Source organism: Bombus pyrosoma, linkage group LG15 (genome assembly GCF_014825855.1).
Source record: "Bombus pyrosoma isolate SC7728 linkage group LG15, ASM1482585v1, whole genome shotgun sequence".
Lineage (NCBI taxonomy): Eukaryota > Metazoa > Arthropoda > Insecta > Hymenoptera > Apidae > Bombus > Bombus pyrosoma.
The window spans coordinates 4246267-4273181 of record NC_057784.1 but is presented as its reverse complement, the minus strand read 5'-3'; the positions used below and the strand labels follow the sequence as shown (position 1 = coordinate 4273181).

General features: G+C 38.8%; 3 protein-coding genes across 12 annotated transcripts; 2 read left to right on the top strand and 1 right to left on the bottom strand.

Annotated features, from left to right (window-relative positions):
- Positions 1-207: 207 nt before the first annotated feature.
- Positions 208-14413, top strand: LOC122575414 (major facilitator superfamily domain-containing protein 6). 2 transcript variants are annotated; one of them, XM_043744283.1, is made up of 12 exons: positions 208-1346; positions 3903-4799; positions 6468-6993; positions 7357-7752; positions 7837-7958; positions 8029-8254; positions 8329-8469; positions 8878-9147; positions 9402-9660; positions 10531-10821; positions 11383-11495; positions 11714-14413. In XM_043744283.1, exons 2-12 carry the CDS (start codon positions 4390-4392, stop codon positions 11831-11833), a joined length of 2874 nt encoding a protein of 957 aa, XP_043600218.1. In that variant the 5' UTR covers positions 208-1346; positions 3903-4389; the 3' UTR covers positions 11834-14413. The 2 variants fall into 2 exon arrangements, with proteins under 2 accessions (XP_043600218.1, XP_043600219.1); XM_043744284.1 differs by having other exon boundaries at positions 208-4799; positions 11383-11448.
- On the bottom strand, positions 13116-22372 carry LOC122575416 (double-stranded RNA-specific editase Adar). 6 transcript variants are annotated; one of them, XM_043744289.1, is made up of 11 exons: positions 22152-22372; positions 22053-22075; positions 21229-21311; positions 21068-21144; positions 20922-20982; positions 19890-20720; positions 19409-19794; positions 19026-19320; positions 18776-18966; positions 18587-18695; positions 13116-13241 (listed from the first exon to the last, which is right to left on the bottom strand). In XM_043744289.1, exons 1-10 carry the CDS (start codon positions 22230-22232, stop codon positions 18597-18599), a joined length of 2127 nt encoding a protein of 708 aa, XP_043600224.1. In that variant the 5' UTR covers positions 22233-22372; the 3' UTR covers positions 13116-13241; positions 18587-18596. The 6 variants fall into 6 exon arrangements, with proteins under 6 accessions (XP_043600224.1, XP_043600223.1, XP_043600225.1 ...); XM_043744288.1 differs by lacking the exon at positions 13116-13241 and having other exon boundaries at positions 16088-18695; positions 22152-22371; XM_043744290.1 differs by lacking the exon at positions 13116-13241 and having other exon boundaries at positions 16088-18695; positions 22006-22075; positions 22152-22274.
- On the top strand, positions 22263-25949 carry LOC122575428 (general odorant-binding protein 83a-like). Of its 4 annotated transcripts, none has more exons than XM_043744317.1 (6): positions 22287-22426; positions 24553-24835; positions 24921-24978; positions 25058-25252; positions 25504-25568; positions 25640-25944. In XM_043744317.1, the coding sequence occupies exons 2-6, from the start codon at positions 24782-24784 to the stop codon at positions 25664-25666; spliced, it is 399 nt and encodes a 132-aa protein (XP_043600252.1). In that variant the 5' UTR covers positions 22287-22426; positions 24553-24781; the 3' UTR covers positions 25667-25944. The 4 variants fall into 4 exon arrangements, with proteins under 4 accessions (XP_043600254.1, XP_043600252.1, XP_043600253.1 ...); XM_043744318.1 differs by lacking the exon at positions 22287-22426 and adding an exon at positions 22453-24044 and having other exon boundaries at positions 24710-24835; XM_043744316.1 differs by lacking the exon at positions 22287-22426 and adding an exon at positions 22453-24044.
- Positions 25950-26915: the final 966 nt, after the last annotated feature.

Here is a 26915-nt window from a genome sequence, read left to right as displayed (position 1 = left end):
GCTACGTCGCTGGTAAACAAGCAGTTCGCACAATTTATTGGCGAACGGCGAGTGATGGTCGCCTGTTGAAGACAGCGAAAACCTGCATGTTCCAAGGTCCTCCAAAACCAGCACCCTCCTCGACGTCCGCTAAGTCGGCGTTCGAGGCTCAATCCCATATGGACCCTATACCAAAAGACATCTTCAACTACAGAAATTAGATGGCAATTAACATGACACTGAATCAAATAACCGGGGATTGGGGGAGGGGGGGGGGAAGAATAAAAAGATCTTCGGGGTTGGCGACTGCATTTTGTAAATAGTTTTTAATAATTTAAAACAATATTTGTATATGTCAATCGTAGTTTCATTTGTATAATATAAATGTAGCATAAAATATATTTATTTTCTATCTCGTAAGTTACATGTTTTGTTTCCTGTCTATAATCATCGAGTTCGTGAACTCAATACTCTGACGAATATTCGTTTATCGATATTTACGCGTTCTTCGTAAATTTCTTTCGCGCATCATTGTGCAAAGCTCCATTAGCAATCGAATCACGAAGTCAATGAGTGTATCATCGAAATAATGACGCACGCGAATTATCGCTATGCGTCTAGGTGAAGCTAGGCATTCATGCTCCCTCTGCGAGCTTTCACACTTGAACTTTGAAATAAGGCCATGCGAGTTTGCGTCGCTGATTCTTCTTAGGTAGAGAATAGGAGCCTTTTATACCAATCGTAAATTGTCGGAGATGATAACGATTAATCGTGTGAACAAGCGTGGTCTCTTTATCCGTGAACAGCGGTACGATCGATGCTGGATTATAAAAGGAGCAAGAAAAAATTCCCAACAATATTGCGATCTTGCGTTTCAAACGTTCCCTTCGCAGTGTATAGACGGGTTAAAATAATTTCTCGACTGAAAGCAATCTCTTCGCGAAGATTATGAAATTTTTTACGTGCATGAACTTCTTGCTAGATCCCAGTTCCGGTTTTATCGCGAGAGAAAATTTTACGATCATGCACATGCATCGTGCTCTGTTCTGATTCATCGATATCAGATACGTCATCCTTTAACCATAGACCATCTCGGATGGAAGATGTAAACTACAGAGAATAGCGAGCTTTTTCTTCTCCATCTACGACTCGTGGAGTCTTAAATATAAAGTGGAAACTTGCGTACTTCGATTTGAATTGAGCTGTCGTGAATTCTCCGGGCTAATACGGGATAGTATCGGGTAAACCGAGCAGATTGTAGGTAGTTAAGTGCACGCGTACTTAACGAACTTTCAAACTTGACTTTTTCGAGAACGGAGCTCCGTGTGAAAAAATTTCCATGCTCCATGTGAATCGCTTCCTCTCAGGTTGTATCAAGTTTTTGGAGACATATCGCTATATCCACTATCCCATGTCCATTACCAATTCCCATGTCCAAGCCCATTCCACAGTTTACATTTCCATCTCACATTCTATGCATGATATATTTTATCTTATATCCTATGTCCAATAACTAATATTCCCAACCCTCATTTTTCATTTTACTTCCCCTTATTTCATCTCTTCGTAATTAATATTTTATACTCCGTTTCTCACATTCTCTAGTCCACATGTAGTATGCCTAGCCCATACCTTCTATCTTAATTCTCACATCACATATCTTCTTGCACGTTTCATACATCTTTTATTCATATACATTCCTTCTCTATATTCCATGCCCGACACTCTATTTCCTTTTTTTCTACATCCCAATTCAAATGACCAATTTTCCTAAATCCATTTCCCACTATCCCATACTTTAAAACTCGTGGGCAACGAAATTCATTTTGTCGGATGGCGACTTTTGGCTGTGGAAAGCGTCGGTTTCTTGTGGAATTTTCGGGCAACGAATTTCGTTTGCGGGAAGTGAAAATCTCTTGTAGGCGATTTGCGAGCTACATTTTACGTTTTGTGCGCATTCTCCGGGTGTTCTCTTGCGTCTGACTTGGAATGGCGGATTTAACGAGCTACGACGTGAGAAACAGGATGTGGGACATAGAAAAATGTCGAATGAAAGGAATGGAATAGTATCATGGGGTAGAGAATATTGGATATGGGATGTTAGTATTGGATCGTGTACACTAAATGCACGATGGAGAATATATGTTGGATATATACGTGGGAATGTATGGAATATGGGGCGTGAGTACGAGGAAATTGATAGTTCGATTTGGAATGTAGGGGAAAGGAAATAAAGTATAGGATATGGAATGCAGAGAAGGATAAATGGAGTAGTATGGAGCACGGTTTAATAAACATTTGAAACAGAACGTGGAAAAAGGCATGTAAAAAATGTGCGATAGAACGAAGGGCGTGGACATATTAAATGTAAGATATGAAAAGGAAATATGTACTGTAGAAATTGCGATAGAAGATATGGGCTAAGGATGCTGAATATAAGAGGAAACATAAGGAATAGCGATGGTAAAAGGTGTAACTCCGGCTAAATCCTTTTTACCTCTGTATACAAATTTTTCGGAACAACCTAATGTGTATTTTGTAGCTTTTATTGTAATGCAATCATAAATAGCAGTTGGCTCTCATCGCAAAACTTGTGAAGTTTCAAAATATTTCCTCAAACATAATAGATAAATTTATTAACAAACATAATAGATTCATAAAAGATTTGCATAATTATTGGTAAATAATAAATATTTGTGACCTATGTAAATGCAATCCAAGATGATAGAATGCCTTAGAAATTGCACGTAAACAAAAAGGATGCAACGACAAACTTTCAACCCCCTGTGTCGCCCACGATAAGAATAATCGGGCGGAACGCTTAGTTTTACTAAGATAAAGGAAAGAACATAAGTTGCGGGTCAAGGTCTTCGACATTCGACGCACGGTCTTCGTTCAGCACGAAGTAGGTTTCCCTAAACAGTCTGGAGACTACTCTACTCACCAGGCGAAACTTTTTCACGCCTGACATCCAACTGATAACCTCCAGACAACTTCTTTCTTCCACACAAAAAAATAAACAAACTCCTTTAGATTATTACGATCTTTCTTTTTTTGGTTATTACGTTTGATCAATTAACAGGTCAATCGATAACTCATAAAAAGAAAACGCACGAAGAAAAATAAAAGCGATAAGATAATGGCGGAAAGAAAAAACAGGGATAAAATCATTAACGGTATCAGAACGCTACGCTTGAAAGCCGGATATCCGGCGTACTGTCAACTGCGCAAGAATCGCAGAAGAACGGGGTTGATGAAAATGGAAGAAGCCAAGGGTTTCGAGATTTGGTCAGAAACTAGTGCCAACTCTAGCGAAGGCTTTGAGACGCGTCTAGCCTTTGAATAACTTTTGGAAAATTCCAATACGATACTCTTCATACTGCGCGTTAATTTTCACGTGTACGTTATTAATTCCTCACTGGTTATTAATTTTATTATTTTAATCACGATAGCCCTGACACTCATGATATTAATAATATTTCATGTAATACGAATAATATATTTCTAAAAACGTTCTACGATAAGTGTTCGAATTCTTTCATCACTCGCTGTTTATTTATTATTATCTTCCATTATTTAATCGTATACTTTCGCAAGATCTATGTACCCTCTCTATTCAATTTCTATATCCAACAAGAGATGGTCTCTAACTCTTGAAAGATTTTCAAATACGTACTAAAGTTTTAAGGATTTCTACAATAGTATTCTAAAAAGTCTTCCCCAATCTAATTGCATGATTTTCCAAAATCTACGTTCTATTAAATTCCTACTGCCCACGAGATTCTCTCTAACTAATGAAAAATTCCAATACGCTTTACACGTATCCAAACTCTTCTACTATCTAATGATATAATTCTCGAAGATCTACATACTCTTTCTATCCAACTCTTATTAACCACGATATAATCCTTCGTTTATCAAAGATCTCCAGTTTCTGCCAAATATCGAATTTGAAAGAAATACAACACGATTGACAAGAGCACCTAGACCACTTGTTCGAAAGCTGGTACGGGATAGGATCGAGCGTCCATCGCTAGCGATGTGTCACCGGCCGAGTCGTCGGTAGGGTGCGCAAGGGGGTGCAAGTTGCGCGGGCGCACTGCCAGGACTATCGATTTCGCGAGCAAAAGGTGCCACACGCTGGGCCATCGATTCGACGCTCGTCTAAAAGGATTGTAGCTGGTGATCCCCGAAAGACGACAGACGCTCGAAGGAGAACTTACTCGAGGAACTACACTCGTGAATACACTCGTCAAGGTGGGGCCGATTCTTAGAATCGGTTGGATATCGTTTCTCCAATTCTGGATACCACGGTGGTCATCGATTTCTCCATTCGATTCAATCTAAGTGTCTCAGAGGAAGAAGAACGTAGATCCGAGGATAGGATAGCCACAATCCTGGGCTCCAGTCATGCCGAATTACTATGCACACGAGGATTACGATTATGGGGCAGCCGATGGAACATCGCAGGAGGGTCCTGGTAGAACGATACAACAGGTGCCAGGTGCCAGGCCCATAGTGGACCCACAAGCCCAAGGAGAGGTCGATCCCACCTTGTATCCTCAACCAAAGGAGGCGACGCACAAGATTCGTGGCAAGAGCGACGTGATCGAGTACCTGTTTGGTTCCGTAGATCAGGAATTGCTTACCGTGAAAACCTTCTACTTCTTTTTCTATTCGGCCTTTGGTTCCCTTTTTCCTCTGATGGGAGTCTATTTCAAGCAGATGGGCATGAACGCTGGCCAGTGCGGTCTCCTGATGGGACTAAGACCCTTCATCGAGTTCCTTAGCGCGCCTTTCTGGGGTTCGTTGGCTGACAGGTGAGAGGTTCGATCTACTAGACTGGTAAACACAGTAACTCTCAGTAGAGAATTACTCGTGCAATTCAGTGGCAATTATCTTAAGTCTTTTCGTTAAATCGTATATACTATATACTCTCGTGGCATATCGTACATATTGCATATATATGTTATTAAAAAAAAGAATACTAAAGTGGCAAAGTTCAAATATCAACGGATGTGACAAGCTTTAAATCTTTCGGTTAAACTATATTTCGAATGCTTTCGTAGTAAATTGCACAAGATTCTTATACAATTGTTCGCAAAAGTATTTGTACACCTGTCGTAGAAAGTTTGTATGTGCATGTTATGCGTATTATATGAAACATTTTGATATTTCATTAGCACTATAACGTGACCGCGATTGGCAAAACTATATTGGCAAAATTTGAATTTAATCTGAAAATATATACAGGGGTTGCAAGATATTTGCTACAAATTTATATTTAGTAAAAGTTCGGTATAAATAGCCACTTTAAGTATAATATGAGATATAATATGCAATAAATGCGACTTTGTTATAATTTTTCGAATCACACACTTCCTCTTCCGATCTTCTCATTTATCCTTCAATATCCTTAACCTAGTTACTACATATTAAGAGTCTACGTTAGAAGCTTTTCTTATTTTAGAACTATTATTTCCATCGGCCACTTCTACTGCTATTCTTTATCTTTTCCCTCCTCGTTCTTTCCATCTTCCTTAGTCATTCATTCATCTATTCCAATTTTTTGTATCTCAAAATCTTGTTCACACCTGTGTTTATTCTTTCCACTCGTGTGCAGTCTTCCATCGAATGTTTTAACGTCTCAATATTCCTCTTACAGACATTACACCTTCTTTCCTGTCCCCATCTCTAATATCCGTTCTTCTCTTCGACGTTTCCACGTCTCATTCTATCTGTAATGCTTTGGTCCCTTCTCCTACTTTTTCCTTCAAATAACGTGACATCCTGATACCTCGTAAGTACTTACATAATCCACTCTGAGCATATAATAAGCGTTACTAATTGCCCCTGCGAATACCGAGGCTCATTAATATTGCGGATGACCATCTGCTTAAATACTTTCGTGATCTCTGCAGGATATATGCTTGTACTAAATATCCTGTAACTTCTGTATAATGTTTAGAATCGTTCCAAATTCTGCCGAAAATATAACCACGATATTAGTGTTTTACCATAGTACCAGCGAAATTTCAAAACGTTTCATGTAACACACGCAATATGTTCATAAAGAATGTCGACAAGTGTACGAATACCTTCTCGACCAACTATGTGTATGTATATATGCTATTAAAAAGAAAAATAAAATGCTGGCAGTAAAGTTCAAATATCGATGAATATGTTTTAAAGAAATGTAAGTTGGACGAATGACACGAGTATAGAATTCTTTTTACGTGCCTCTGCTTACTTGCCCTTTTAGCTGGTATTACATACACGTATGTTTGCATTGCATATATAAACAGTTTGCTCGGTTAATGTTAGTGGATATTATCCAGAATCCAATATTGCGTGGGTTAGCAAAGCTGGGAGAGAAAGCTTCAACCTCTTATCGATTTATCCGCCTCGAGGACAGAGAGAAACGCGATTTGACCAAGCCAAATCACACAGTTTCAAATTTACTTAGGAAATGGTTGCTTCTCTTTTAGGTGGCAGAAGGGCAAGGTGATTTTTTTAGCCTCTCTCTCTTGCTGGATCATCTTCACTCTTCCTCTGGCCTTCATGCAACCACCGGCCACATCGTGTTGGGTTATACGAAACAACACGCCGTATCTGGAACCACCGAACCCTAAATTAAGAATAGTTAAACGATCCGCAAATCTTGATGATTTTTATCATCGAAACGACGAAGAATGTTTAGAGATCGCGGACAATGTCGTTTTCGAGAGGCTGCGTAAAGACAGCAAGCTAAATCCACTGGCGGCTCTCAGTTTACAAATGAATAAGGGCACGATGAACGATGTGGGGGAAAATTACGATCTCAATAACGATAGAGTTCGAAGAGAAACGCAAGAAGGAACGAGTACTTCAACGGAAGAGAGCCCTGTCGAAGATTTGAAATACAAACAGCTGGTGTTCGAAGAAAACGATCCCGAAGCTAAGACTATCGACTTTGAGACTCTGCAAAGGAAAAACCGTCCAGCTGATGTGCTCGAATACAAACGTTTCCTAAATGTAAGTTGTGTTCTTTGTTTCAGAGACAGCTACAAGTGCATAACAAAATTGAAAAATTTCAGTGCCACTAAGAAAAATGTATCAAAATGTGACGAAACAGCGAAAACGACGGAATAAACAATGTGGCACTGAAATATGTTACACAGGATTATTATATTCATTTGTTTATTCAAGTAAAGGTACCGATACCTGTTGGAAAAAACCAGAACTAATTTTGCACGGTACTGCACGACTCTGCTCTATACATTCTTTGCATTTCTGGACCTTGAAACTTTCCACAAATACATAAAAATCCACAGTTTAATTATTACTACTATTTGGCTCAATCAAAGGGCCATCAAGTTTAATTTTCATTAATTTCAGAACCAACCTTTGGACGATGGAAGACCACCAAAGAAGGCGTATACGCACACCAAGACGAGAGTGAAACCACCACCAATGAAGGTCATGGTGAAAAGAGACGCCAGTGATGAAGTTTCAGAGGAGAAGGAGTCTCTATCCAAGTTTCAAACGACCACCGTGAGGTCTCCAAGTAAGGTATCCTTGTTGGACGAAGAGGAAGAAGAAGAAGAAGCGAACGAAAATGATGAAAATGATGATGAAGATGTCCAGATGCCGTTGGTTAGGACCAAACGTTACGTCAACGTACCTCACTCCGGCAAGAGTCCTCATAGTGTTTCCAATGCTGCGAATTACAACGAAGAGGAGAACAAAGGATGGGTGAAACCTCTCTACAGTTCGATTGTCTACAGGTTACCGGTACATATCGCTTTCATATTTGACAATCGCAGCTAGTTTTCTTTCACTTTCGTGTTATCGCTTAACAAGCAATTACTGTTCTAGGACATCCAAAAAACCTTCTTCCTCCTGTTACTGTTGGTGATAGTCGGTGAATTCTTCTCGGCGCCTGCGATCACTCTAGCTGACTCTGCCGTCATCACTTTATTAGGCGAAGACGCGGACAAGTAAATTTTGCCTGTTTAACATCGAACTTCTAATTATTTCTTTGCATTTCGAGCTTCTTTTCCGGTACAGGTACGGTCACCAGCGAATGTTCGGTAGTTTAGGCTGGGGTCTTGCTATGTTCTTCGTCGGTATCGCTCTAGATCATAGCACTGCGTTCTCCGAGCATCCATGCGGTCCAGATGCAATGGAGAAGAATTATACGATCTGCTTCGCGATCTTCAGCGTCCTCATGGGTGCCGCTCTGATCACTGCCACGCAGATCAACTTTAAATACGATTTTCCGGTCACGGAACTGGTGAGTGATCAAATATCATGGTCGCCAATATCATGCACCAAATGTCGAATGAAGTAACCCGTTTCGTTGCGCAGGAAGTGGAGAAGCCTCCTGCAGAGCCAACAAGGGAGGAGCAGCTGCAGAGTCAACTGTCTCAACAGCTGAATCTGCCCAGTCTTCAGGACTCGTCTGCAGCGGTAAATCTGAATGTGAAACAACAACCGCCTGAAGGCAAGGTAATGTATTCTTGATTCGATATTTTTGATTTGAAGCGTTTACTTTGAACTGCAAAGTTGTACCGACACGATTTCTCGGTGATATTCACGGAAAATTTCATTCCAGAAGAATGTCTATCAATTTTTTTTATTAGAGTCTACAATAAAATTCGAAAGGGATGAATTCCTTTAAGTCCTATCTTTTTCAGGAAATCATACGTGCGATTATTTCAGATGACATTCGAGACATTATAAAATATAAATGTACTTACATTAATACATTGATATATACACATTTTCTCATGAATTTACATTTTAATTACCAGGTTGATGGAAAGAGATATTAAAATGCTTCTGGAGCGCAAAGGGTTGATCATATCGATCCCGTGAGATTATTACGCATTCTAAACGAGCTTCGTATTGTTCCAGACGAAAATGTTCGCTCAAACGACGCGAGAGATCCCGGAATGGGTGACCGTATTGAAGCAATTCAAAGACCTCAAGTGCGCATCCTTCCTTTTCGTCGCGTGGTTCATGGGATTCGGTATCGGGCTGATTTTTACCTTCCTCTTTTGGCATCTTCAGGACTACAATGGCACACCGACTCTATTTGGTGTCGCCTCCGTGATCAATCACATTTCCGAGATATTTGCTTACTTCTTCAGCTTTAAACTGATCCGTCAAATCGGTCACGTGAAGGTAGTTCATTCATTTAATTTTCATTAAGAACCCTCAAATTTAATCCTTTCGAGATTAACTTTTACGAAGATTGCCGAACTTCTTATACAATAGAATACATAGGATACAGTAGAATATTTGTGTTCAACTTCATTCTCCATCATATTTGCAACATACATGTTCATAATAATAAACATGGGTTACGTGCACCACCTTTAGGCCACTTAGCGATTACGAAACTTATTTTTAAAGTAAATACACACACGCAATTTCAGGTGTTGTGCATGGGACTGGGTGGAAACGTGTTTCGTTTCCTTTATATTTCTTATCTGACGATTCCATGGTGGGTGCTGCCTTTCGAGTTCATCCAGGGGATAACCCATGCGGCTGTGTGGGCCGCGTGTTGCAGCTACATCTCTCATAACACGCCTCCACAATTGCGTACAAGCGCGCAGGGTGTTCTTCAAGGTATCCATCATGGTCTTGGCAGGGGATGCGGAGCTGTGATCGGTGGCATGTTCGTCGACGCTTACGGTGAGTTCTTAGTATCCTGTGTTGCGTGATGTCTTATCGATTCACGTTGACCACGTGTCGAGAAATGCAAGTAATTCGATATTGATTCGACTTGGAATATTCACCAGATTACGTTATTAATAGCTCTCCAACGTTACCTACATCGTTTCTTAAATAAATCGATCAAGGCTAAATTCACCAAAAAATATTCGTGCCTCGTCGACATTTATGCAATATCGCTTTGTCAAATCCGAATTCTCTCACAAAGTTGGGAGAATATTAATTAAGTGAACTTTTATAAGTCACGAGTTACAGGTTATAAGAATTAATAAATTCTCTTACGTAACAGCGACAAGTTTGCCAATGAAGTAAATCAAGTTCTACGAACAAAGTTTTCAAGTTACAAGTCAGTTGATAATTCCAATTGTTCGAATGCTCGTTCGAATATGAGAAAAGTCTATGACCTACGACTCGTAACATATCAATACATTAATATCATTGATTGGTAGATTATTGTGCAAGATGTATTATAAAATCTCTTAAATATCGAAGAAATACTAATGAAACTTTACTTACTACCTGTCGTTCGCAACTTTCTGAATTGATTGACTTGCGTTTTAAGACTGGTCATATTCCTGCTAGCGTTTGTCGTTACAATTGAAACTTCGTTGTCGCTGATTCTATCGATTGATCGTTGATAAACTTACGAATACATTTGGCACCGCATTAAATTTTCTTCTTTCAATTCTATCAACGTGTTCCGAATTTTCATTGACGGACTTTCGCAAAGCTTACGTGACACATCTTTTTATGCACGTTGTGCTTTTCCATGTATATGCATTTTGTACTTCTTCTACATTAAATGGGACTCTTTTTCGTACAATTTCCTAGGAACAACTGCGACATTCCGAGCTTACGGTCTCATCTGCATCGTCGTTCTTGGCGCGTTCGTGTTCATCAACTTTTACAGAAAGGATACAGGCTTCGTCTCCGAGCTGCCGCAGACGGAGGATCCTCGTCAAGTAGCCGAAGCGACACATCTGGCACCGCACGGTGTACCTAGCAACGCCATTCCTCGCGCTCTCAGCTCTACTCGACTGCACGAGTTGGCTAATCAAGACACGGGCTACGGTGCCACTTATCAAACTGGCGATACTCTCAACGTGCCAGGTGCGAATGGAGGTGAGATTTCCGCTTCTCTGTTCGTAATTGAGAAGCTTTCTAGAAAAAGGATCCACAAGATAGATGATGAACTCAGTAAATTTGCGTTGAAAGATTTACTTATGGCTTTTTATTAATATTAACTATATATAATGGCTCTTATATTTGCAAAATAAATAAGAATCTCACAATAACTGAGAGATTTTAATTCTAGTCTTTTAATACTGCTAGCTGAGTTTCAATTAATAATTGCAATATGAGCCTTAAAGAAGTTTGTTCTTCTTATATATTTACAAATACTTTCACATGACTAAAAAAATTTGATACTATGAAAACGAAATGCAGAAATAATAAAAAAGACGCTTCATTGGAAAATAAGAATATATGCAAATATGTTTTATAGCCAGTATATATATGTCACCAAACTCCCAATGAATCAAATGATTAAAATGCTTGCCGGTAGCCATTGTCGATGAGAGAAGATCTTTTCATCGCCAATAATAATTTTTTTAAAGTTAAAGGGGCTTTTTAAAGTTTTCGCATTGTTCGTTCAAGCGTGTACACGATGAAATACATTTTCAGGCCCAGTAAACCCGACGAATCCATTCCTGAACACTGGAGGCGGCGGCGGAGGTGGATATAATTACGGTATGACTGGCAATGGCGAGGACGAGTATATCCGTAGGAGCTTCCAGGTTTAGTAAAATCATTCTAACTAAAACGTCCACAAAGAAGACGTTTGTTGGAAAATAAATGATAAAAAAGAGAGAAAACTTCTACGCAAGGCTATACTCTCTGAACGAAAAACACGTTTTTCTTTATTTCTTTTCGTGCTTTTGTTTTTATACGATCATTAATACCGTTGTCGTGCCGGCTGGTTACCCTTAATATTCCGTTTTCCTCTGTTTCACAGCTTTACAATGAGGTGATTAGCAGGGAATTCGACCTGGTTAAACCACCGCCGATAGTGACCCATCTACACGCTCAACAACCATGCACCAACCCCTTCCATCAGCACGACTACGAATGGTAACAGTCCGGGACGTTCGATCCCACTTGAGGTGATCACAGGATGCTCATGGAACGCTGGTCGATAACCGGCATGTTCTCTGGAGAACCGAAAACGAAGGACCAGCTTCGGAGTGCTAGGCAGAAGGAATTTTTACACGGTTAAAAAAATTCGATGAAAGCCCCTTGGTGCCTCCTTGGAGCAACACCGTTCGTTATACTCGCATTAAAAACGCCTGATAGCGTCAATGCAAACTATCGTAACAAATTAATCACGGTATAAAGAGCAAACAAACAGAGAGAATTCTTTCCGATGCTAACAATTCGATTATCAAGCTTGGAGAAGCATCGAAAGGATAAAGGGCAACATTCAAAAGGGTAAAAAAGAATTGACCATGAGACTGATCGATAGAACGACGATTTAAAAGTGCCTGCTCACTACGATCTTCTTGTTTACCGTTGAACACTGCTGGGATTACGAGTTTCGTAACGCTAACGTAATCGACGAAAAACATTCGAAGAAACACGCGTAATCGGCGAGGATCGCTCGCTGGGGGCACCGAAGGGCAGCTTCGATCGGATGAGAGGAACGTCCACGAAATATACGAGACGAAAGTCCAAGCGCGAATCGAAAGAAAGCCATCCGATAGAAATATTTTGTTAGGGTATAAACGTGCTGGTCCCGTGATACGTGATCGTCTCGTAGAATCCACTTTTAACGTTATTTTGACAAATTTGAGATGCAAGTGAGGACAAGATCTTCACGTACCACACGGATCATCTCGTGTATATGCATAAAAGGCCACGATGTACAGCAAAGAAAACAAATGTCTTTCGTGACTGAAATCTATGTACGTAATATACCTGACACGTGTAGTACGGCACAACACGATCTGCGGGGTCGCTTCAACGAAAACTCATATCCTATACAAGGACTTGCATTCCATGGTAGCGTTCGAGTACATTTTCATCGGTTGTCAAATACGAATCGACGAGAACGAGACTTTCCAAGATTCCATCTTCTCTAACCGGTCAGTCGAGACTTTCGCGATTTGAAACAGAATCGATCGAAGAAGACCGATTTCCGAGTTTCTCATCGTACGGATTCGAGAATTCGATGAAACTTGAGTCACGGCCGCGCCCTCGAATGCAAGCAATTCGATGTAACTATTACGTGTATCTTGATGTGCAAAATCGTATTACTCCCTCCGCTTCTCTCGTTTCGTTACGATTCTCTCCACAATTGCGTATCTAGTTATTCTTTGACGAAAGTCGTGAATCGCTAAAGATCATTGTAAATACTATTATCTCTCTCTCTCTTTCTCTCTCTTCTTCTCTTCGCGTGTGAATATTAAAGAATGACCCTTGACTCTTGTCTCGTTCGCCCGTTGTTTTCCGTTTCTAGGCTGAACGTTGCTCGTTGCGTGTTGTATCTGTAAAACGTTTCACACGTACTGTAATTACTGTAGACTATCGAGTTGTTAATTCAAATACTGTTTTCTTATGTGAACAGGAAACCACGTTTCTCCGCGATAGGTGTATGATATTGTTAATAATGAGAGATAATTAAGCGGATTCATGATAAAGATGAAAAGCGTAACCCGGAATCTTTATCGTCGGAATCTCAATAAAACTATTAACGTCGTGCGTTTGCCCGAATCAACGTTGAAATTGCCATCGAGCCATCGCTATTTTCTTACTACTTAGTTTCAGTCAGAGAATGTATCGTTTTAAACGCACTCAATTCGATCTTGTTCAAAGTGAAAGCTCGATTCGAAGGCGTTCGAATCGAAGATAAAGCGATCCGAGAGCACTTACCCCGGAATGTTTTTCACTCGATGGGGTATTTTTGTTCGATTTGGTTCGGCTAAGTGTGCGAATAGCCTGAATCAAGCGGAATCTCGTTTCCCGAGGCACAAGCTAGACGTAATGTTGTACCTACATTACCTTAAATGAAGTTTAAACACTAAGGCATAGCGTTGTACGTATCAGAGTGCTTTTTAGCTCAGTATTGTTACGTAGTCGGTACGGTTACATGATTATTAATCGTATGTGTGTGCGTCAGAATGAACACGTGTCACAGGGGTGTTTCGTTTTCTCATTGTTCCCCTGTATGAACACCGGTTTTCGAGGACACCTTCCACCGAAATCGAATAGAATTAGGCCAACAGCGCCCGTAAGCACGAAACGGATAATCATAATGTAGTGTAGCTGATGTTGTAAACGCAGTTTCCATAAGAATGTCCGATGGATGTAATAAGACAGCGAACAACGTGGATCGAACCTCATTGTCTCGCGACTAACATGCACACGTGCACGATACACAATGAGATCACTTATCTAATTAATCATCGAAAGACAAATATCGAATGACAGTAGATCGGATAGATCTAGCGCTTGCAATTGGTTGGTCATACTCCCGATGCATGTGATTTTCTAATAATTTGAATACGACACTTTGTTGGACATTGCGTAAACGAATGCTTCTGGCGTCCCATTTATAGTATGCTTTCGTAGATTTAAGAAAAATCGCTGTCAAGCCTGTTAGATTTGTTACACGGCATCCGGTGAAAGGCGTGCTCGAAATAAATGATGTTATCAATTATTTGTTTCGCGTTCTTCGACAACTAGCTCTCTAATAATAATCGTACGATTCGCAACAAGCAATATTGCGTGTCGCTACCAACCGGGCAGAACAATTTTTAATGACATTTAACTCCAAGTCTTCCTATCACGTAGACCTATTAAGAGATCAGAAATTTCCGTCAGAGAAAAATTCTAAAAGCAGGAATAAAAAGTAGCAGGAAAGCAAGGAACGTATGAGGAATCGCTACATATTGCGTAATATAATGTAGCCAAGGTCATGCGATCGAACAAAGCATACGGTGGATTCTAACTTTACTTTCACCTTCTATTAATATTTCACACGGCGTATCTTCTCTTTCCTCTTCTTTCGACGTATCTTTCACCTTTTTCTTTTTTGAGCGACTTTGCTCGAGCATACTTTTCACCCATACCAACGCGTATCTCGCGATAGTCACCGTAACCAAAGTGGAGGACATAGGAAAAGTGCATGACAGGGAACATTTGGCGAACTCGATACATATCATATAGCGATTAAGTTGAAGAAAAATCGATGTAACATTCGAGGAACAGCCGCTTCGCACGTGATTACTTCGTTTCGCTTGGTATCGTCGGTAGAACGACCGATAACACGTCTTTCGTTTCTAATACTTCTCGAGAGAGAACGATTCGCGATAAAGGAATACGACGTGATCGCGAACAAACGGGCTGAGATCATATCTTCTGTTATGTCATACGATCACAATTCGTACATACATTTTGCGTTTTCTTCTTTTTTTTTTTTTTTTTAAATACGTTCTCGCATTCAAACGACTGAAGTAACGTAGCTCGAATTCGGTTCATTTCGCGATTCGAGCTGTTCATCGACGAGCTGAGGAGTTCATTGAATTCGTATTGAGAAAGGCCTGTCGAGGGATTCATGTGCGAAGCGCGATAAACGATAGCTGTACGATAGGTACAGCGTCAATAATAATAGATTATTAACAGAGAAAAAATATAATATATAGTAACGATGTAATTAATATACAGTTTCAACAAAAGAGAACCGTGTCTTTCTTACACTTTCCTTCCATGACTAAGCTAAACCTGCCCGTTTGCAAACATAAAATAAATTCGTAACATGCATATACAGTGGCTACGAAAAGTATTTGTACACCATTATTTGTATTTATCATGGCATTTATGTGCTAAATTATATAATTAATCTCTATATACGCAAGTAATTTCATATGACTGCAAAAAATTGACATTGTAAAAGTGAAATTTAGCACTTAGAATAGAAAATGCTTCACTGGAAGAATAAAGCGTACAAATACCTTTTGTAGCCACTATAGCTATTCATAAATAATGTTTTATTCATATTGAAATCAATCGAGGTCTTAACCTGCGCAAGCAATAGGATGCATTCAAAGGCGATGCAAGCAAGAGGCGAATATCATGCGTTTTTTAAAACGGACGAATGAATTAATATTCTGTTAATTACGAACACTCGCTAAATTTTTCTGTCCAATATTTATGTAGCCATTTGTTCAAAATCTTCTATAAAAGTTCTATAAAATGACGCAATATCAGTTGGAAATTCCAGGTATGCGATATGAAGAAGTTGACGTAATAAACAAACATTTTGTTCGTTTTCGTTTCTTTTTATTCAAGATACAGTAAGAATTAGTGGGAATGATCGCAAGATAACACTCAGTACTTGGTAAATAAAGGTTTATTCGATATTCTTTTGCCTATATCGATATTACTTATTTTGGACAAAGTTACAACTAGAGGCACTAGTCAAGCTTAAATTCTAGCCGACTACGAGTTCGTATTATCATCGGTATACTAAGCTATGTTCCCCCAAGTATGATTCGGAGAAGAATCGGAAATCGTATCAATGATTGACTAGATAGGACTAGAAAATTAATTAACAACTATTATGCTCACTCCGAGTTTTGATCATTTACCACTAAGTGGTGTCTTTTTTTTCTTTTTTCTTTTTCTCTCTATAGGTACCGATCAGTATGTGATTGTGTGTGTGTGTGTGTGTGTGTGTATATGCGTGTGTGATGTAATATAATAATATATTATTATACATATATAGGTATATATGTAAAGTGTATACGTGATGCAATTCGCAAAGATAAGAGGAAAATACGGAAAAGTCAAGAGATACCGATGCGCACTCTTTTAGTCTCTACTTAATAAAAACACTACCCTATGAATGTAAACTAGTTCGTCATAAAACTTACTACTGATTTTCGTGTAATATGAAAGAACGATAAACACGTGGACTTCACGTTCGCCACCTGTATCACACATTTCCGACGATCTATTTCTCTTATAACTCTTCGCCATTTATAATACTACGAATTTTGTGTACACCTGCGTTTCCTCTCTCTTCTTCTCTCTGTATTTTTTCTTTTCTTTTTCTTGGTATGCCACGTAAAATAATTCCGTAATACGGAGAACAACATAGCCGACCCAGATCAAGTGATTATCTGTATAAGTTAGTTTGGTTATTATGCACAAAAAGTTCAATACACACTTGTAAATATGTAAATTGAATGTGTGTTCGTAAAGATTGAATCCACGTGTAATATATGTATTATGCAAATGGCAAGAAGCAAGCAGAAAAAGGCGGCTATAGTAGAATTCGTTTGTTTGAAACTTTAAGCACGAAGAAGAATTAATCATTGATAACACTGGAAAAGTTCAACTCAAAGAATTATTTTATACTAAATAAATGTTCATGAAAAATTTAGAAAACATAGCAAACATCGGTTAAATTAGCTTATCATTGGCATTATTGCATTTGGTTTCCAGTTCTTATTGGCACAAACATGTACACATTTTTTTAATTGTTCAATAAAAAAGAAAAGAAAATTGCAACAGGAAAAAAAAAGAAAGTACATAACAAACAATACTTGATAACAATCTAATTGATAACAGTCAAACTAACAACATCCGATATTGCACTATACACAACTATAGTCCTTTTGACGTAATAACTGCTTCTAATACTAGTATGTAATACTTGAAATGAGATTAGTTTGTACATTTGTCGAGTTTCTCACGCAAAACTGGACCGACACCGGGCAGTGTGTCATTACGGCAGAATAGCAGTAAGTGTATAATACTGGCACAGTGAGGCAATGACCTTAGGATTCTCTAAAATTGTTAATAATATAATGTATATTTCTTCATTCATCTACTGACTCATATAATTCATCCATACTTTCATGTCGATTATTCTTACTCACACATTTCCTCTTCCATTTGTTCCCTATGAAAACCAATAATAACAACATCGAACTGTCGAGGGCCGATTCTTTGTCGACGAGTGTCATAAAATAATTTTTTACATTAACCAAATGTAACTTAGTCTGATAATTAAAAAAACATAATTATTTGTAACTCGAACCAATTGAATACGCCGACAAGGAATCGATTCCTGTGATCTTTCGTTAGAACTTTCCAACAGAGTACTTAATTTGCATGAAGATCCTATACTCGGTAGTCACAGCCTTTAGGGATGTAACTTGATGCATGTTATATCACTGTTATTCCTAAAGCCTAGTAAATACTTCAGGCACGAATAAAATCCCGAGATATTTATCAATTTGGATTTTTCCTTCACCCTACACGATTGTTTTAAAATAACTACCTGTTGGTTGTTATTTGTCCCATTTTTAAATGGAATAACTATAAGAATTTCCAATCATTAAACTAATTTTTAGATATGTGTCAAAACGTGAAAATTTATCGAGTTGTGAATATCTACGCAACTTTTCACTGTTTTCAACCTGATTTGCGTTGCGAAACGAAAATTTTTTCACTCATCTAACAGTCTATAAAAATTGTCGAAATTGACATCATACTAACGATTAAGATTAAGATTCGAAGTATCGAAAGTTATGATAACCCTATATCTAAACTGAGCAACTATCGAATCGTAAAACCTTCGACGGCTCGAAGACTGAATAAGCCACTAAGGGCTTGTGTTTCTTCACATTCTGAACACGATTCTGTATACGAACAAATCGTACAACCCGAAGTCCCAGACATGCGTGAGAACCTATGATTTATGCTTTACTGATGCCACATTCTGCCATATCATAACACGCTGAACAAGCGGTCTAGTTTGCAGTAGGAACTACATAGTTTGACAACCGAAACACTGTATCATCTGCTGAGATTTTATTATTACCCTGATTTAGTCAGATATCGACTTCAAACATATCTTGTTCGATCGGTTTTTTAACCCAACTCCCAAGATGTGCCTTTACGAAAGCTTCCTTCAATTGATGCTTGGCAAGCTGTCCGCAGGAGAAAATTAAACGAAATAATGATGAACACAGCTCTTGTACCGATGTCTAATGAGATTATTTCGACTTACCGAGTAATTCTGTACGGATGATTTCGCATCCAAGTAATGGCGGCACTGATTTTTATCAGCGTCGTCTATAGTATCAAGTTTACCTAGTAAATTGTAGAATCTTCTGAAGAGCCCCTGCTTGGATATTCTAGAGGGTTTACCTGATTCGTCTTTTCCAGTGGTACAGTTTATTACCTCAGCTTCTGGTTGACCTATAAGATACGACAAGTTACAATGAGGTATTTGAATCACCCTCCTTTCCTCTACGTACCAATTGTCCAATTAACGCTGTAATTAGGTGCTTTTCCAGGTTGTCTAACTTCGGAAGATGTGATAAGACTCATTAGCGGTTTACTGAGTCTATAAGGTGGTGGTAGTCCTTGAATTGTGTTTTCGATACGTCCGCAGACCGCTCTATACATATGGCTTGGGTTCAATAGACTGCCAAGAACGATGCTGTGGAAGTAAATTGGCTCGATGAAGTGGCTTAGAAGTGCACCTTGCACACCAAGTACGTTCCACCGAGCTATTTTGTCCGAACACGACATCGTCAGCAGTCTTTGGCCCTGTAAGTTGAAATAAATATTTGCAGTAAAGTCTGCACGGAAATGAAGAGTATTTACTTGATCGTATGCGACATAGAATACATCATACCATAAGTACACCATCCCATGTTTGGATACCTTCGCAGCTCTTTACAGGAATCGTACCTTCCCCAGATTCTATTTTGGTTCGCAATTGACCTCTTGCTCTTCGATTTGGATGTTTGTCGACAGACTCATTTTCTTCGTGAGGTGAAAAAATTCTGGCATCTCCACAAGGAGCAGTGTTTATGTATAAATGAAATTGAATTCCTTGTCTTAGTTTGAAACCCTTTTTTGCCGGTTCTAAGATAGATTCCGCACCACGCTCCTCTGTATGAAGCTCCAATTGTTTATACAAATATTCGCACAAACATCTCCTTGCAACTACTTCTGCATGGCAATCATTCAAAGCACCACCGCTAACACTAAGGTGCTCCCCAGAAACACATTTAGTACCTTTTATGTAAAAAGAAAAAAGAAAATAATATAATCTCTTTGTACACATTTTCAGTTTTTATACAAGAAATTATATAAAAAAAGCTATTTCTCACCAGTTGTTACGCATATCAATTCTGCATCAGATCCTTTAGTTTGAACAATGCCGGCTAAAACTTTACGACGAGCATGTTGCGGCTTCGATTGAATTAATTCGCTAAATTTTTGGTTTACCATCTTGCCAATTTTATCAGCCAACATTTGAGGTAATGTCATTTGATCTTGCCAATGTCCGCTACTGGGAAAGTTTGGCAATACACGAACCGGAAGAGGTATACAGAACGAAGAACTATGAACGTTCCTTAATTTAGCTAGCGCTGCTTTACTAGCTGCAGCTTTCGCTAACTTTTTACTTGGTCCAGTTCCCTCAAATGTTTCTCCATCGACTGTGATCGATATCGTAAATTTTGCATAACTTTCTCCATTGTCAGATACGCAATTATACACTACACCGGGATATAATTCATTAATAAGCGCTACAGGCCCTTTCTCTAAAAATTTGTTTGTGCTCTTTGGTTCTTGGGTCAAAGTTTTGAAAGCATTTACTAGATGATTATCACGTTCCGTAACATCGCTTGTAAAATCTGGTTCAAGAGGAATAGAAGGTTGACAAGTGTTAATTGCTTGATGAACTTCTGGTGTATTTCTAAACTGAATGATGTTTCTGAGAGCCAGTTCAGCAGCAGCATGTTTTGCCATTTTCTTGGTACGTCCTTTGCCCTCGTAAGTTTGTCCATCTATTTGTACTGCTATCGTAAATATTGGAGCATGTGTAGGACCAGTTTGGTCAACTACCTTGTATACTGCACCAGTTTTCAATTCATTCAGGGCACACACTGCATTTTTGGGCTGTGGATTCTTGTGACGCTTCTTTGGATTGGTTGTACCTGACAAAAATAATAGAAACAGATTAATTTACTTGGTATATTCTAGTTGGCTTTCCTTTGCTCAAAAGAACTTGAACCTGAAAGACTTATAAGATGATCCATGTTCTGCTTGTTTCTATCAAATCATCTTTAATATGCACATGCGTAACAACTAAGTGCTGCTCAATAGCGTGATATAAGATCGTGCAACCAGCCACTGACCTTCAGGTTCTGATTCGGCAGGTCTCTTCAAGATTGATCTTGAGATATTTGGCTGCTCCATCTGCGAAGAGGACAACAACAAGCCAGTGCTATGGATTTGGAACAGGTATCTATTCCAAAATTGATCTTAATTAAATGAAACTCACCCCTGTCAAGTGAGTCTCCTGCAATCCTTCCGCAGGAGATGCAGCAGTGCTAGCACCGACTGTGGATACATTGCAGTCTAGAGATCGGAAATGAAAATAATACGAATATGAAAATTGTGTACGCGATGGATGAATAAAAGATCGATGTTTGAATTTCATACTTGTTTCGTTAGAGTCTTTGTCATTATGCAGCACCGTTAATCCGTTCGACATTTCTTGTCCAACAAATGCGTCGGAAAACGCACTGGAAAAGAATCTTGTCTTGAAGCACTGTACGTTACATTGATTTTAATTATACTCGTGTCATGATATGTCCGCAGCGCCACTGCTGTTTTTTTACTAGTCTCGACATAACCTAATTCATCGCGCGTATTTGCATCGCAAATTTTTTAACAAAATGATACACGGACACAAGAAAAAGAAAGCGGGCAGTCGTGGATGCGGATTTTAATCAGTCCGATATAACAACACACCTCTTGTTCAAAGTAGCGCAGCTTGTTTATTGCGCAGAGCAGTACGCACACGACAAAGAAAACTCGCGCGCAGAGTCGATTCAAAAGCGAGTTGACGGGACTCTTCTGCTAGAATCAGCGTAACGATGCGCGAAAAGTTTAAGGTGCAACGCAGACAGACACATGAATGTATACATAAGATGTATATGATGGATATGACATCCTGTTTTTATGTTCCGAGACTGACTAAAAATAGCGTTGCACGATTATCACGGAAACATAGAAAATCCGTTTCTTTTTTCTTTTCACATTTTTATAACCTACATACATAACAATTACGCGTGCAAAGAATAGCACATATGTAGAATATTTGCCATTCAGAACATGTATCATCTTAATTGTGCTAGTATAACACCAATTTATCGATATCTTCGAATAATAATGAACATTACGAATGCGATAAAATAGTAAATCTGAGATACTGACGTATTTTTATCAGAAGGTAGTTTCGCCATAGGAAAACTTTAACCAACCTTGGAAGTATTTTTTCCTGCTCCTACAAATAAAACCCCAGCTATTAGACACAAATCAGCACACGTGCGACATGCAAAACCACAGAAAAAGATGTTTACCGTTGCCTCCGCGAAACCTCGTGTTCCGCACAAATTGCTTTTCGTCATCAATGGTAATTTTCTTCCCTTTTTCTTGCCCATCACGTGATTATTTTCAGTTTTCTACAATTTCAAAGCTTCTTCAGTGGAGTAGAAGTCGCGAATCGTAATTCTCTTTGTATTTAGAACTTCGTGATCTTTCACGACGGTTTAAATACGCCGTAGCAAATTTTACCGCCAGGGAATCCCTGTATGAGATATTATCGATGACTAATATCTGGATACTGGAAAAATACGTGAGTTAAAGAAACAAGAATGTAGTACTTTTGAACTAACGATAACGAGTAGATCTCATATTTTTCGATTAGAGTTTTTCAATTCCGATCCATATTTATTCGAAGAGAAAGATATAGCCGACACAATAAGTTTGTACAACAATTGCTGTAATCTGATCATTCTATAAGAACGATTGGCACAGTTCATATTCCGATGAATTCGAACGAGCAACTTTCTTTTTTTAACTCTTGGATAGTCTACTAGAAATAGGATGATTGACGAAAGTATTCGAACACTATTGAAAACTTTTTATGTATGCTGAGGTTGTGTTAGATTTAAGGTGCCCAAGAAATACTCTCGATGTTCAACAATATAATTTATTCAACGATCAATAGTCACCTATCAACGATCAACGATCCTCGCTTTTCGACTATGTTCGCTTCGCTGTTACACTTGACCCTTGCACTTCGCTGTTATACTTGACCCTTGCACTTCGCTATTCAGAACCGAATGAATCTTTGTACAAATTCTTTTCTTTCGTTGGCTCTCGATATACCCACTATGCACGCGTTTGTTAGACGTCTGCGACTGTTGCCGCGTACGCATTCTTCCGAATATTCGGCGGAAGGACCGTAGGGATATCGATTGGACCATTAGGCATGTCGGCCTTACGCTTTGATGGCATTATGCTTGTGTCGCGAAGTCGTCGAGTGCCGCCACAATGCTATATAAAATTTTAGAACTTTATTAGCATTAAAACGAAATGCAACTATCGTGATTATACTGACAAAATTTGAAAGGAATCTGACGATTTACACATACAGGGTGGTCTAAAAATCAATCCTCACTGATCAACCCACAATCAAAAGTTAATCGGCTTCCAGTCGACTATAAATTGCAATATTACGAATTTCAAAAAAGGTTCTGCTTCGATGACAAGCCAAGAACATCTTGATCTTTTTAAATGGTACTATGTATTTTTGTCTGCATAGCACTGCATGCGAGTTACATATATGCTATTATATGTTCTTAGTTTGCGAGGTATTTGTAAAAGACTGTCAGTAACACTATAACATTGTAGAATACATTATTCTACCTATTATTGTGTGTCCGTGACAGCGTATGCGTTAGTATGATGGTTAGTATGATGGGCAAAGGAAAACTTTGCTCGAAATGTTGGCTCCTACACCATATTCACCGTATACACCATAGAATCATCGAAATGAATCGTCAAGATGACGGCAGCTTTCTAAATAATTAGCAACAACTCTAGCGTAATAGAAACGAGAAATTATGCCATGGAACGTTTCTTCTAATTTAGATGTTGGACAAAATACAGCTTTACATAGAGATAAAGAGAACAAGAGCTAACTATTCATGCAATAGTAAGCGTAAATACGTTATAGTAGACTAATTGTAAGTTTCAATATGTAATCGTGTCGTATTCGAGTTTCTCTCCGACACTTGCTCGGTACTGTTCAGTACGTGACGTGTCCACTTAAGATAAATTGTCGCAAGGTTAAATATTGCTGCTATCTTTCAACAGACAGAGCATAATATTTATGGAACATCTGGCGGGACAAGATCAATCGTCAAGAAATTGACGATGATTCGCCGGTTTCCGAAGTAAGGGAAAAGGTAAGAAATTCTTAACGAAAGGAACCAGAAACGGGATGCTCCAGGGAATAGAATATTCCCGGTCGTTTGGAATATCTAGGTTGATCGAAAACGTATCTCAACGCCGGTCGCCAGGAAAAAGTTCGTGAGCTTTTTGTTCCCCAGACGAATTGATCGGCGTCGTGACAGACAGAATACCGAAATATTCATGGGATTGGAGGTTTTCTTGGAAAAAAAACTTGCTGTCGTTCAATTCTTCTTTCCCCGACTTTTTGGCAGAAAGAAAAAAATGAAAGGGAAATCCTCGGATTTTTTCTTGATCTTAGAATCTTTCTAGTATGACACGCACCATTTCCGATACTTAGAGCATCCCGATTAACCCGTAATACGCTAGTTTCCGACAACTTATGATTAATGCATTGGTCGAACGTTTCCTTTGTTGAATTATCGTGGCTCGATTTGCTATGTCTGATCGATTATGTCGACGATGGACGGACAAGTAAATTTGACAAGTTGACATCTGTTTTAGCATGCAGCGCTAGTAAGACTCATTGATACGTTTGCCATTGATTATCGAATTGCTTTGAGTTCGATTTATTGATTAATTGCCCGACATAATTTCGATCTACGTAAATCTTGACGTTTATACGAATGGTCGAGTAACAACTGGCCATTGGGCTGATAAGGTTCCAGTTGAGGCGTTGGTGTTCAAAGTGGTTTTAAATCGCTCCTTGCGAATCAAGAGCATTAGAAGAAACATGTTAAGAAATTGTCATTTCTTTCTCGTTCTATCGACGATCCTAATTTTGTTGGTAAGCGATTGTACTTTAAGAAAGGAAGATTCAATGATAAAAATTTTGTCAAAAATTTCAGTCAATTATTTCTGTCCCCTTTTAGCATTTTGGTAAGGCAGATATTAGGAAGGACTGTCGCAGAGAATCGAAGGTTTCATGGGGTATGCTATACAGCATCTGTAATTACGAAGCCAAAGGCTTCGGTAATGAAGTATTACTATCTTTCTTTGAACGTTTCAGCCGCATTAAGACGGATGAAAGCCGGAGACTTGGAACAGGAAGATCAAAACTTAAAGTGCTACCTCAAGTGCTTCATGATGAGGCACGGTATCTTAGATAAGAACGCGGAGGTAGATGTGCAAAGGGCGCTTCGACATCTACCACGAAGCATGCAAGACTCGTCCAAGAAATTGTTTAACAAGTGTAAATCTGTCCGTGAGTATTTCACGCGTTTTCGTTCTCGATGTAAATTGTGCTACGTAGATGGATATTAAGTTCTTAAGGATTGTTAGGTTAACAGCGTTGCATTAAATATATTTCACATACACGATCGCTGAAAATTCTTAAGTTTTATTCAAAATAGGAGACGTTCTCAGATCTATGCGCGGAAGTGTAATTTGTTCTACCGGGTCATGATCATTCGTGCGCAATTATTACGATCCTAACATCGAACTACCTACTTTCAGAGAGTGACGATCCTTGCGACAAGGCTTACAAGATGATCAAATGTTACGTAGAACATCATCCAGAGGTAGATACATTTTCATTTGTTCAGAGTTTCTTCGTTTAACAGAGACGAGCTCATTCCTATTCGCGTTACAGATTTTGCAGAGCGTCCCTTTCCTCTAGAGCTCTCGTCAGGAGAGCCGCAGGGAGATACTCGAGTATTAAAAAAAAGAAGACGATATTACTCCGCTTTCGTGTAATCATTGTGCAACGAGAGACAAAAGAACGAAATAGTGCTGTATGCATGGTTCAACGTTAAATAAAATTGGAGATGTAGCACGGGATAAATGGTGGGAAGAAAACGATAGCCTTAATTCCTCGACGTAAGATTTTTCTCAATCTAATCGATTAAAGATTCGCTATCTTTATCAGCGTAATTGTTTCTTGACTATATACAAATGATATATATACTTTTGTAATTCTATCGCTACATTTTACATTTTTAACGCTCGAATGATAACGTTAGGGCGTGACCTTGAATTTATTGTACCAACTTAGCTACGGTGGAAACGTTATTTATTTTTGCTATATACGCGCATGAACGCAAAGGGGTTAATCACGTACGCGAGTTCAACTCCTTCAATTCTTCAAAACTTTCAAAACTTCGAGAAAGTTTCGTCCCTTAAGGTATTCACCGGCTTAGCGGATGAGGTCTATTCTTTACAGGGACGCGGAAGGAAAATCATTCAGCGAACGATCGAAACTTCCGACAATGTAGCATACTCACCGAGATATTGGCGTCTGACGGAAATTAACTTCCCTCGACAATGCTATTTTTCTTACCTTTGTCTCTGTAATTCTACAACCTCGTTTACGCGTCGATGTCTCTTACAGGTCGGTATTAACCTTTCTGTAAGCAACCAAAATGTTGCGGTTATTTAACAATCTCAAAACAGCAGTAGATCAGGTAATAATTATGTCCACGATAACGCTATTTCCAGCTTTGTCTGATATTGGTTGTCTAAGTCAAAACTCGATTCTGTATCCTTGGTGTACTTCGTCTACATCAGTTATGACGTTAACATCATAATTAACATTTCACACATACAGGATGTTAAAAAAAGGAAGGGTTCGATACTTAAAGGGCTTATGTACTATTATAGGATAAGGGGTATATACTATTATAGGATTATTTATTCAGAAATATTAGAAATTAGGATTTTCAATGATTTCTACCCTGTACGATAAATTTATCGATAGATGGATCTATTTACAGTGAAACGATGGTTATTTAAAGTGAACTAAATACAGTAATGTGATATAACTAAGACAACTAAATTGATAATTCATTAAATTGATAACTCGACTAATCTGAACGAGTTTCGATAGAGCAAGCCATTCAACAAGCAGATGAAAAATACCATCGAAACTC

What these genes read in the sequence shown, in the direction of transcription:
- LOC122575414 (XM_043744283.1), top strand. Translation starts at nt 4,390, where the DNA reads ATGCCGAATTACTATGCACACGAGGATTACGATTATGGGGCAGCCGAT. An exon ending in AATACAAACGTTTCCTAAAT is followed by an intron (nt 6,994 to 7,356) that starts GTAAGTTGTGTT and finishes CATTAATTTCAG; the next exon opens with AACCAACCTTTGGACGATGG. An exon ending in CATGTTCGTCGACGCTTACG is followed by an intron (nt 9,661 to 10,530) that starts GTGAGTTCTTAG and finishes ACAATTTCCTAG; the next exon opens with GAACAACTGCGACATTCCGA.
- LOC122575416 (XM_043744289.1), bottom strand. Translation starts at nt 22,232, where the DNA reads ATGGGCAAGAAAAAGGGAAGAAAATTACCATTGATGACGAAAAGCAAT. An exon ending in CAAAGACTCTAACGAAACAA is followed by an intron (nt 21,145 to 21,228) that starts GTATGAAATTCA and finishes TCCGATCTCTAG; the next exon opens with ACTGCAATGTATCCACAGTC. An exon ending in TGCCGAATCAGAACCTGAAG is followed by an intron (nt 20,721 to 20,921) that starts GTCAGTGGCTGG and finishes TATTTTTGTCAG; the next exon opens with GTACAACCAATCCAAAGAAG.
- LOC122575428 (XM_043744317.1), top strand. Translation starts at nt 24,782, where the DNA reads ATGTTAAGAAATTGTCATTTCTTTCTCGTTCTATCGACGATCCTAATT. An exon ending in CGACGATCCTAATTTTGTTG is followed by an intron (nt 24,836 to 24,920) that starts GTAAGCGATTGT and finishes GTCCCCTTTTAG; the next exon opens with CATTTTGGTAAGGCAGATAT. An exon ending in AGAATCGAAGGTTTCATGGG is followed by an intron (nt 24,979 to 25,057) that starts GTATGCTATACA and finishes TGAACGTTTCAG; the next exon opens with CCGCATTAAGACGGATGAAA.